This window comes from Tasmannia lanceolata, unplaced genomic scaffold (assembly GCF_043159265.1).
Source record: "Tasmannia lanceolata isolate RefF3 unplaced genomic scaffold, GAP_Taslan_0.1 ptg000006l, whole genome shotgun sequence".
Lineage (NCBI taxonomy): Eukaryota > Viridiplantae > Streptophyta > Magnoliopsida > Canellales > Winteraceae > Tasmannia > Tasmannia lanceolata.
This window is the reverse complement of record NW_027518683.1, coordinates 431,820-442,595: the sequence shown is the minus strand read 5'-3', so window position 1 is coordinate 442,595 and position 10,776 is coordinate 431,820. Positions and strand designations below refer to the sequence as shown.

General features: G+C 39.4%; 1 protein-coding gene across 1 annotated transcript; it reads left to right on the top strand.

The window, feature by feature from the left end:
- Nucleotides 1–311: 311 nt before the first annotated feature.
- Nucleotides 312–4,288, top strand: LOC143878174 (P-loop containing nucleoside triphosphate hydrolases superfamily protein). Its single transcript, XM_077380477.1, has one exon. The coding sequence runs from the start codon at nucleotides 1,097–1,099 to the stop codon at nucleotides 4,079–4,081; it is 2,985 nt and encodes a 994-aa protein (XP_077236592.1). The 5' UTR covers nucleotides 312–1,096; the 3' UTR covers nucleotides 4,082–4,288.
- Nucleotides 4,289–10,776: the final 6,488 nt, after the last annotated feature.

Here is a 10,776-nt window from a genome sequence, read left to right as displayed (position 1 = left end):
TCTGAGTCAGAGGACCCACAAGAGAAATGCCGAGTCAGCTCTACATCTGCACGACACGAGAGCCTGGGAAATTTGAAAAGAACCCTTTATTTGGTTTGAACGGTTTGAACCGGTCTTTGGCCCAATTACCAGTGCAAAGTCTAGTGTCAGATCAGAACAAATACAGAGAAAAACCTGCAATATTTTAACTTTTGTTTTCTTATGGGGTTTGAAGCTCTAACCAGCAAGATCTGAGCGTGGTTCCCCTCCCAAGGCCATTTCACAGTGTTCTTTCTAACCAACCATTGGCTCTTGTGCTATAAAAAAACAAAAACAATTAAAAACACAACAGAAAAAACAAAAAGAAAGTCACCAACAAAAAAAGAAGTGAAATTGCACCATTCACCCTCCCTGTACCTCTCTTTTGCAACACTGTTTGCATATTATTATATTCGGACCATACAGATCAAACCCATGCATCAGATTCCCTGTCTCCTGAGATTTTCAGCTTGGGTTTTATAGTTGAGACTTGAAAGAGCCTCTGCTTGTAGCTTGAAGGGGGCCTTTTCTTTTTTGCCTCAAGAGGAGTGAGATTTAGGAAGATACGTGATTTTAACCTAAGAAAGTGAGTTAGAATTTTGTTTCTGGGTCTTTGAATATACCCTCATTAGTTGCAGAAAAAAGCTTAGATATTTGCTTATTCTCCTACAAATCAGAAATGGGTACAATTTTTTTGTCCTTGTAGGATGATCTAATAATCTGAGCTCCCGCTCTACAAGAAAAGGCTCTTCTATTTGCATGAGTATTCCACAGAAGAAATAAATCGCAGAGAAATTTTCTGTTTGAGTCTTCTCTTGCATTTATTTATCTGACGGGTCTTTGATCTGATCCACCATTCAACAATTGTCAGTACAAAATGGAACAAAACAATAGAGAGAAGTGCACTTCTTCTGATTTCTCTTCCTGAATATCGTTTTGAAGAGAGTCTTGACATGATCAAGAGGACTGAATCACCTGTACATCCATCAGAGAAGTGGAGTAAGAAGAGAGTGAAAATGTGATCTTTCCGCTTGTGGAATTCAATATCTTCTGCATCTGGTATTTGAAAATTTTCTTCATGGATGCAGCACCACGGCCTGAAAATCCTCAAGAATTACCCCTTCCAGCCTCCACGCCAACAAAGTTGGGCATGTTGACCATCAAAACTTCGAATTCCAGTGGCAACCCAGGTGAGAAATCACTGTCCACTTCTCCAACTTTACTTTCTCCACAATTAAAAATCTCACCTGAATCATCTGTATACAACTCCCCCTCCGTCATCTCTCCGCCATCCTCCGCATTTGTTTCAGCACTCCAGTCACCTTACATATCTCCAAGGGCATTCATTCTGCCACATGGAAATGAAACTCCACCCACTCTCCCATCCCCACTCTCCTATTCTGGCTCCCACTCTGATGATATTCCAAGCACCTCCTATACTCCCCCGCCGGAAAGATTTGATTTTTCCGATGACCCAGCTGATCAAAAGCAGAAATTTGCACCCTGTGTTCCGATTCCAGACCCAGTGGCCCCCCGTATCTCCTTTTCGTTCCCAGTCCCACGCATTTCCTTTGCCAATGGATCCGTTTCTCCTTCCTCCAATGCAAAACCCAGAGGCTGTGATGTTTACATAGGCTTCCATGGCCAGAACCTTAACCTCACACGCTTTTGCAAGTGGCTTAAATCTGAGCTTGAGCTTCAGGGGATAGCTTCTTTTGTCGCGGACAGAACCAAGTACTCAGATACTCAGAGCCATGAGATTGCAGATCGAATTATCTGTTCAGCGACCTTTGGTGTCATTGTCATCACAGCAGCAAGCTTGCTCAACCACTTCAGCATTGAGGAGATTAGATTTTTCACTCAGAAGAAGAATCTGATCCCTCTGCTATTCGATACAGATACTGGTGAGATTATGGGGCTTCTAGATCGCAATTCAGATGATAAGGAATGGAGGGAAGCCATTGACGGGCTGATGAAGGCCCAGGAGTTTAAGCTTGAAGCCAAGGACAGTAACTGGAGAAGCTGTGTATCTAAAGCCGTTGGGATTTTGAAATCAAAACTTGGGAGGAAGAGTGTTGCTGAGAAGAAGGTAGAAGATTTGGAGGAATTCCCTTTCCCAAGGAACCGATGCTTTGTGGGAAGAGAGAAAGAGCTGATGGAGATTGAAACTGCTTTCTTCGGGTGCAACGACCATCTTGAAAATGACATTTCCAAGCCAACAGAGAATGGAGGATCAAACAGGTCCACCGACGGATTTGCAGATGAAGAAAGTGAGACAGTTAAAACGCAGGGGAAATATATTAGTTTGGAAATGAGGAAATGCAAAGAGCCTACTTTAGAGGCATGGATTGAACCAGTGATTGACTTTACAAACAAAGGAAGAAGCCAGCAGATGCAGCGATCGAAACATAAGAAAATGAAGAATGGGGGCGGCAAAGGATATTGTAATGCCGGCGTGTTCTGTATAAATGGGATTTCTGGTATAGGAAAAACAGAGCTTGCTTTGGAATTCGCTTATAGAAACTCACAGAGATATAAGATGGTTTTGTGGGTAGGGGGAGAAGTAAGGTATTTCAGGCAGAATTTATTGAACTTGTCATTTAATTTGGGATTGGATGTCAGTGCCGAAACAGAGAAGGAGAGGGGAAGAATCAGGAGCTTCGATGAGCAGGAATTTGAAGCATTTCAGAGGGTAAAGAGAGAACTTTTCCGAGACATACCTTACCTGCTGATAATTGACAATCTCGAGGCAGAAAAGGAATGGTGGGAAGGGAAGGATTTACATGACTTGATTCCTAGGAATACCGGAGCTACCCATGTGATTGTAACAACACGGCTCTCCAAGGTGATGAGCTTTGAGCCGACACAGCTTCAGCCTTTGTCCTTGACCGAAGCGATGGTTTTGATCAAAGGGAAGCGGAAGAAGGACTACCCAGCTGAAGAATTGGATGTCCTTAGAAAATTCGACGAGAGATTGGAACGGTTGAGCTTTGGCTTGTGGGTAATTGGGTCACTGCTGTCCGAGCTGGCAATTTCTCCTTCTGCTCTATTCGAAGCCATAAACAGGGTCTCCATCGGAGACAATCCATGTTCTTTGAGTGGTGGTGATGACCAACCCTGCAGTAATCCTTTTCTGATCAAAGTTTTGCGGTTTTCATTTGCTGTTTTGGATCAAACTGACAGTAGAAGAAACCTCGCATTGAGGATGGTTCTTGCAGGAGCATGGTTTGCCCCAGCACCGGTGTCCGTGACTACATTAGCAGCTGCAGCTAAAAAGATACCCATAAAGGAAAATGGTTTCCATCAATGGAGGAAGTGCCTGAGTAAGGCCTTGTGTTGCTGCTCTAACTGTTGTTTAGCATCTCAAACTCGGAAAAGTGAATCGGAATCTGCTCTACTTTTAGTAAAACTAGGCCTAGCTAGAACAGCTAATAGACAACAGCCTGGGTGTTGGATCCAATTCCATGGGATCACCCAAATTTTTTCAAAAAGAAAAGGAGCGTTGCCAGCTGCCAAGGCAATGGTGCAAGGCGTGGGAAAGATGGGAAACCCAGCACTAAATTCAGACCACCTATGGGCCTCTACCTTCATGGTTTTTGGCTTTAAATCGGAACCCCCGCTCGTCCAACTAAAAGCAATTGACATGGTAGTGTTCATCAAGAAAACAATGCTGCCTTTGGCGATTCGCTCATTCACGGCGTTTTCGAGGTGCAGTTCTGCACTGGAGCTTCTGAAAGTATGTACAAATGTGCTCGAGGAACTTGAGAAGTCATTTGTGTCTCAGATACAGGACTGGAGTCATGGATCACTTTGCTGGAAGAAAAAACTAGAGTCATCCCAAAGGGTGGATGAATATGTGTGGCAAGATGTTACCTTGCTGAAGGCTACATTGCTTGAAACCAGAGCAAAGTTGCTGTTGAGAGGAGGGCATTTTGATAGTGGGGAGGAGCTTTGCAGAACTTGTATTAGTATCCGTACAGTGATGCTCGGGCATAACCATGCTCAGACACTGGCAGCACAAGAAACATTGGCAAAATTGGTTAGGTCGAGGAGTAAGATGTGAAACCCTTTCAAAACTCCCTATTTTAACAATGGAGAGTCATGCTGTAACCTTACATAGAAATGCCACTAGTTCATTAAGCAAACTATTTTTCTTTTTCTTTATTAGATGATATGAGTATTCATATCAGTAAGTATGAAACCTTTTCAAATTCGACAATACTTGGGTGGCTGAGTTTTACACTAATCTTACTAGAAAATGTCTGACACCTATTTTTTGTTTTTCTTGACTAGGCTACGTATCTACTAGCATTGATCAGTATTTTATGAAACACATGCGGAGTTCCACATGGCAAACTTTCATGGAAAACATACTAATTAAGTCGAGCAATGTTTCTTTTTCTGGAATAGATGGTTTCCTAAAATTCACATCAGTAAGTATAATCCTTTTCAAACTCTACAGTTCTTGAGTTAGTATAATTATACTTGAAAATGTCAGAGATCTATTTTTTTGTTATTGGTTAAGTGATGTTTTGGTTTTGCTAGAATTCATCAGTAAAATATGAAAATCTAACTTGCCATTCCAATTCTGGGGTTGATTAGCATTACACTACGTTCTTTCTCAAGATGCCACTGGTTCTTTAGAAAGCAATTTTATTTTATTTATTAGATGATGTAACTACTAGAACTCATACCAACAAAATACAGAACCTTTGCAATATTTCAATTCTAGAACTTTGGTTCAGAGTTTTTTACACTTGAATCTTGCATGAAAATGTTCTTCTTTCTCTTGATTGGAAGATACACTAGTATTCATATCAGCAAGACATGGAACCATGCACATTCCATACTCTAGAACATGGGCTTGTGATTTCTGATTAGTAATCTTCCTCGAAAGTATCATAAGTTCTGTAACATAATTATTTTTCTATATCTTAACTCAATGTGTATATAGTACTACTCATATCTGTAAGATGTGAAACTCTTGCAAGCTGTTTATTCTATTACATGGGTTTATGAGCTAGGGGAATGCTCCATGAACATTTCACTAATCATCAAGAAGTTTTTTTTTTTTTTGGTTGTTTTTTTAACATTTGCTTGATTAGAAGAAAACAGAGAACAGTGAGGAAAGATTTGAGGGCTAAAGAAAATGATCCATGTAGACGAACCCAACTAGTGTCAGGATTAGACTTTAGTCAATTTGAGCCGGGTAGATACTTTCACCTTCTTCATGAAAATTTTCTGAAGGATTCATTAGCCGAACCCAACTAGTTTGGGAGAAAGGCTTAGTTGAGTTGAGTTGGGTTGAGTTACTTGATTAGAAGATATCTAAAATTGTATTAATAATACTCTATTCCTCTTGTTCCAATTCACAACCCTAAAATACAATTTATTTTCAAATCCAGATCTTGATATGCTGATCATGGGGATTTATAACTTTTAGATAACCAAATATCAGTGGCAACAAAACTGTTTATTATTATTTTGTTTTGCGATGTCTAAAATTTAAAGTACTATCCTGTAATGTTTCTAAGTTATTATGTTTCACGATACAAGTCCTATATGATTTGATTCCAAACTCAGAGAGCTGCTATTTTTTATTCAATTTGGTTTTCATGTGATGAACATTTTACATGTATGACCTGATCCAGTGAAAAATGAAATTCCAAAGGTTTTATACTTTGAATTGAAGGGAGATGGAATGGGATTGCAGGTGACACACAAACTGGCCAGTTCAGCCTCCTAATTGGCATTGATGCTTTATACAGGTCTCATTTTTCTATTTTTTTTTTCCTACATGATCTCTGCAGTTTCTTACTTCATAGAAATGCCATAGAATGTTGTTAATCGATTGAATTTGATGTCTCCTTATTTTTATACTATAAAGAATTGTAAATTTATACGAATGTTGTTAAATTATGAAAAGGAAAATGAAACTTATGATTTGTCATCTGCTTTAGAAATACCATATCAACATTGTAGCCTCAGTCTTAAAAGTTGTAAGAGGTGAATTGGGTACAGTTCACTAGCTGAAAGTTTGCCCAAGTGCCACAAAGAAATGGTGATGATCAGAGAAAGAGTTTCCCCACAGTCAGGGTTGAGTGAGGAGATGAATAAAACCTATCAAGATTGGTATGAAAATTTTGAAGTTGTTGAATCAATTTTTGGCTAGAAATTCTTCTGGACTTAGTTGTATAGAGCCTTTTGAACTCGACCATTCCGGTCAAAATTCGAAGCATTAATTCAGAAAAGGAGAAGAAAGATACCTAAATGTAAATTCCAAAACCCTGCTTCACAAACCTAAATCAACATCCCAATAAGACAGCTCAGTAACAGATGAAGATCGCTTCTTCCAAAGCACGCCCTGTTCTCTTCTTCATTCTGCTCCTAACTCTCCAATCTACATAGAGGGGCTACACATTATGGAAACTTCAATAAATTGGAGGGTTAGGATCAGTCTAATGAAATGATTTTTGGGGCACAACCTATACGTTGTGGCCCAACAAATTGATCTTATGGAGTGGGTCGTACCGCATGGTTTGTATTTTCACCCATTATATGACAAAAACTAAAACAAAGAGTATCTATTACTGTTAACAAATGAAGGGTATTCTTATCCTTGTTAGAATTAAAAAGACTCGCCTTCCGTCACAAAACTTCTCTACGTCACCTTATTTCTGCATGCAATCTCTCTAAAATAAGGTCTGAAACCATTGAAAGGTTATTAGATGAATGTTTGGTCGACATCACATTCATCTAATACTAGGAATACCAAAGGGTTGTGTTTGGAGTGACAGGGAGGAAGCAGTCTTGAGTGGCTTGATCAAATTGGGATCAGACTAATATCCAAGGGATGGGATTGGTGGCATGGTTTGATGACCAATGCTTGCTTATGATTTTTTTAATCAAGAGTTTGGGATGTTGATTTAGGTTTGTGAAGCAGGGTTTTGGAATTTACATTTAGGTATCTTTCTTCTCCTTTTCTGAATTAATGCTTCGAATTTTGACCAAAATGGTCGATATCAAAAGGCTCTATACAACTAAGTCCAGAAGAATTTCTAGCCAAAAATTGATTCAACAACTGCAAAATTTGCATACCAATCTTGATAGGTTTTATTCATCTCCTCACTCAACCCTGACTGTGGGGAAACTCTTTCTCTGATCATCACCATTTCTTTGTGGCACTTGGGATAGAGAGAAGTAGGCGATGGGGTTGTTTCCAATCTTATGAGTTGTTGGAGATGACATTGCTCTCTTCTACGTTTTATTCTTTCAGGAATTCCACCTAACTAACATTTCAATGGTTTCAGACCTTATTTTAGAGAGATTGCATGCAGAAATAAGGTGACGTAGAGAAGTTTTGTGACGGAAGGCGGGTCTTTTTAATTCTAACAAGGATAAGAATACCCTTCATTTGTTAACAGTAATAGATACTCTTTGTTTTAGTTTTTGTCATATAATGGGTGAAAATACAAACCATGCGGTACGAACCACTCCATATGATCAATTTGTTGGGCCACAACGTATAGGTTGTGCCCCAAAAATCATTTCATTAGACTGATCCTAACCCTCCAATTTACTGAAGTTTCCATAATGTGTAGTCCCTCTATGTAGATTCGAGAGTTAGGAGCAGAATGAAGAACAGAACAGGGCGTGCTTTGGAAGAAGCGATCTTCATCTGTTACTGAGCTGTCTTATTGGGAATAACCCTTTCAGGTTGACCCTGACAAAAGACAGCGCCTCCCCACTTACCAATGGAAATGATTTGGGAGGCCCGACCTATTTATGTTGTGGCCCAGCAGATGGGCTGATTGGATCATCCTATAGAGTGGGCCGTACCATACTTTTTCAAAAATATGGATTTCTACGGTCACTCATCATATAATTTCTCGGTTTAGGATGGTCCGATCAAAACAAAAAATATTATAAAACCAAAAACCTCTGCTTTCATATCTCCTGGCAAATGTAGAAATGAAGATGGGTTCAACCTTACCACGAATGACTAAGCCATAAAAAAAAAACCTTTCCTTGTCGTATTAGTATTTGGTAAAGCAGATAGGTTTGAAATTATACGATGGACAGTCGTGAGTGAGGTCCATATTATTTGGGTGATCCAAACCATTCATCTGTTGGGCCCTAATGTAGATAGGGTTCGCGCCTAGAAATTATTCTTCATAGAATCATCCTAACCCACCGATTTGTAGAGATTTAAAATAGACACAGTATAGAAACCTCCACGGATCAGAGGGTTAGGATCATCCCATGGAGAATATTTTTTGGGGCAAACCCTATCTACCTCAGGGTCCAACATATGAATGGTTTGATCACCAAACAATGTGGGCTACATTGTAGTTTAGGGCTGCACTTGTTCTACTTATTGGGAATGAAGGGTATTTTGTCTTTTTATAATTTACAAAGGAATATCCTCTGATACCATCAAAAGTCAATGTGGCCAAACAACATGACATGAGTATCAAGTCGGGCTTATTCCAGTCTAGTTCTAATTTATGAGTAGAAAAGAGAGAGAGAGAGAGAGAGAGAGAGAGATTCATTTATACTGTAACGTACCGATTTGCAAATTCGCACACCAAAAGACTCTTTTTGCAAGAACACATTACCTGGGGACTCTGTTTGCAAAAAACCCAGTGTTAATTCAGGACAATTTATCTTACAATTGAAAATCTACCTTCTGATTGAAACTACACTAATGATCATTTTCTCAGATAAAATGCTTGTCTATGTAGATCTTATGCTGGATAATGGTGCGACAAACAATAGATAAGTTGCATCTTGGAATAGATCTTATCCAGGATCATCGCCCTTCTAAAAGCACCTTACTTGATCAAGATTTTAGGATCATCCGAGTAGAATGGAACCAGCTACAATATACTAGGCACATGGTTGATCACCAACTCAGCGTACTTGATTACGTACATGTGAAATGCATGGGGAGTAGGATCACATTTCTTTCTTTCTTTCTTTCTTTTTAAAACAAAAGTCCTTAGATTTAGATTGTGCTATACCTATGTTTTCATTTTTTATATACCTAATTTATCCTCTTTCTATACGATTTTAAATATTTATTTACATATATTTAAGCCACATTGTAACATAGGAGTTTTTAAATGGTGCCCGAGCATTAGGTCCCTTGCGGGCCGTACCACCCTCTATATTAGATCCAACAAAAACCCACTCTTAAGAGGCTGCTGTCGGATCGAACATCAAGGGTGGTACTTTTGTCACAAAAACCCACCTCTGTCTGCTGTCTGATGCAACAGACCATCTGTGAAATGCCTTTTGTGATGGACACTAGCAAATCCCATATTTGTTATTGAATATAGATGCTCAAATTAATAAGAATTTCAATACTATTACTGCTACAAGGCTACGTGGTGAGCTATTGCCTATTACGGTGGCGAGTCAGTCTGTGCTGATGGTTGATCTTGTGAGCTACCGGTCAATTGCAATCCAAGCCATTGGCCTCGAAGTTACATATAATCTTGCTATAAACATTCTTCACTTCTATTCTTCCGTTGATCCTAATCTGGTTTGAGCCTTCTAGATAAAGAAGAAAGTCGGTGGAGGGTAGCTGTCATTCTCATCAAATTATAGGGCTATTTTTGACATTGCGATTTTCTTTTGAGCAGGCGGGAAGACTTGTTACTTAAAAAAGTGAAGATGACATTGGATCTCCTTAGCTTCTAGGAAAATGACCCTTCCACCCACAATTTGAATTTTTGAACTTCCTGAATTAGGACACCATCTTGGGATCTTTTACACGATGGGATCACAGAATTCAAGAATAATTGTCTGATCCGCGTAGGGCATTTTTGTAATCCAAATTGATATTTGTCTTGCCGTCCTTTCCTATACCATTCAAACTCCCCTAATCAAAGGGGCTGCTAAAGACCCTATCCTTCACGTTATTTACATAAACAACCTTCCTAACCTTGTGCCGAAATGCAAATGGGAAGAGGGTTTTCACCCTTTTTAATCTCAACAACCAATTTTATTGTACGGCGGCTGATATGATGAGGAAGCTTAATATGCTTGGTTGCGATTTGCGACGTAGGTGAATCAGCCTCTTTTTCCTCTTTTTTTTTTTTTTTTTTTTTTTCGGTGATGATAAATTTGCACCCCCAGAAGGACTATTCACACCCCTTGAACGTGAATTGGTGTCAAAAACTGTTAAAAGTCTAATGTTATTGATGCTTTATGACGTCAATTCACTTTTTTTTTTTTTGGTTTCTTACACGTAGAATGAGGTTTGACATTCTCCATTTTCCCCGCTCCAAAAGTCATAATAGAGAATAAGAATGGTTGAAGAACCACAACCTCTAATACGAGAAATTATATGACGAGTGGGCGGACATGCGAGTGTATGGGGCCAAGGATGTAAAAGTGATTTGCTGTTGGATCAAATATCAAGGATGGCACTGTGTGCGCACTGTCAGCCCACTCGTCATGTAAAATCTCACTCTAATACCAAGCGAAAGACCCTTTAATCAGTAGAATTACATGTCACCCCTTAAGAAAGGTTATACTTCATTTTCTTCTCATGTAAAAACTCCAAATATATAGATGGACCTCATAGTATCATAAAAATGATCTACCTAGAAAATGGATTGATGGTCCATATCAATAACCAGAGTATTTATACAGTGCCCGACCGTCAAGTCCCGTGTGGGCGGTACCGGTTGGATCAAATATCAAGGGCGGTACCGCCCACATGGTACTTGACGGTCGGGGCACCGTATA

Excerpts from the sequence above, each read along its gene's own strand:
- LOC143878174 (XM_077380477.1), top strand. The coding sequence starts at position 1,097 with ATGGATGCAGCACCACGGCCTGAAAATCCTCAAGAATTACCCCTTCCA.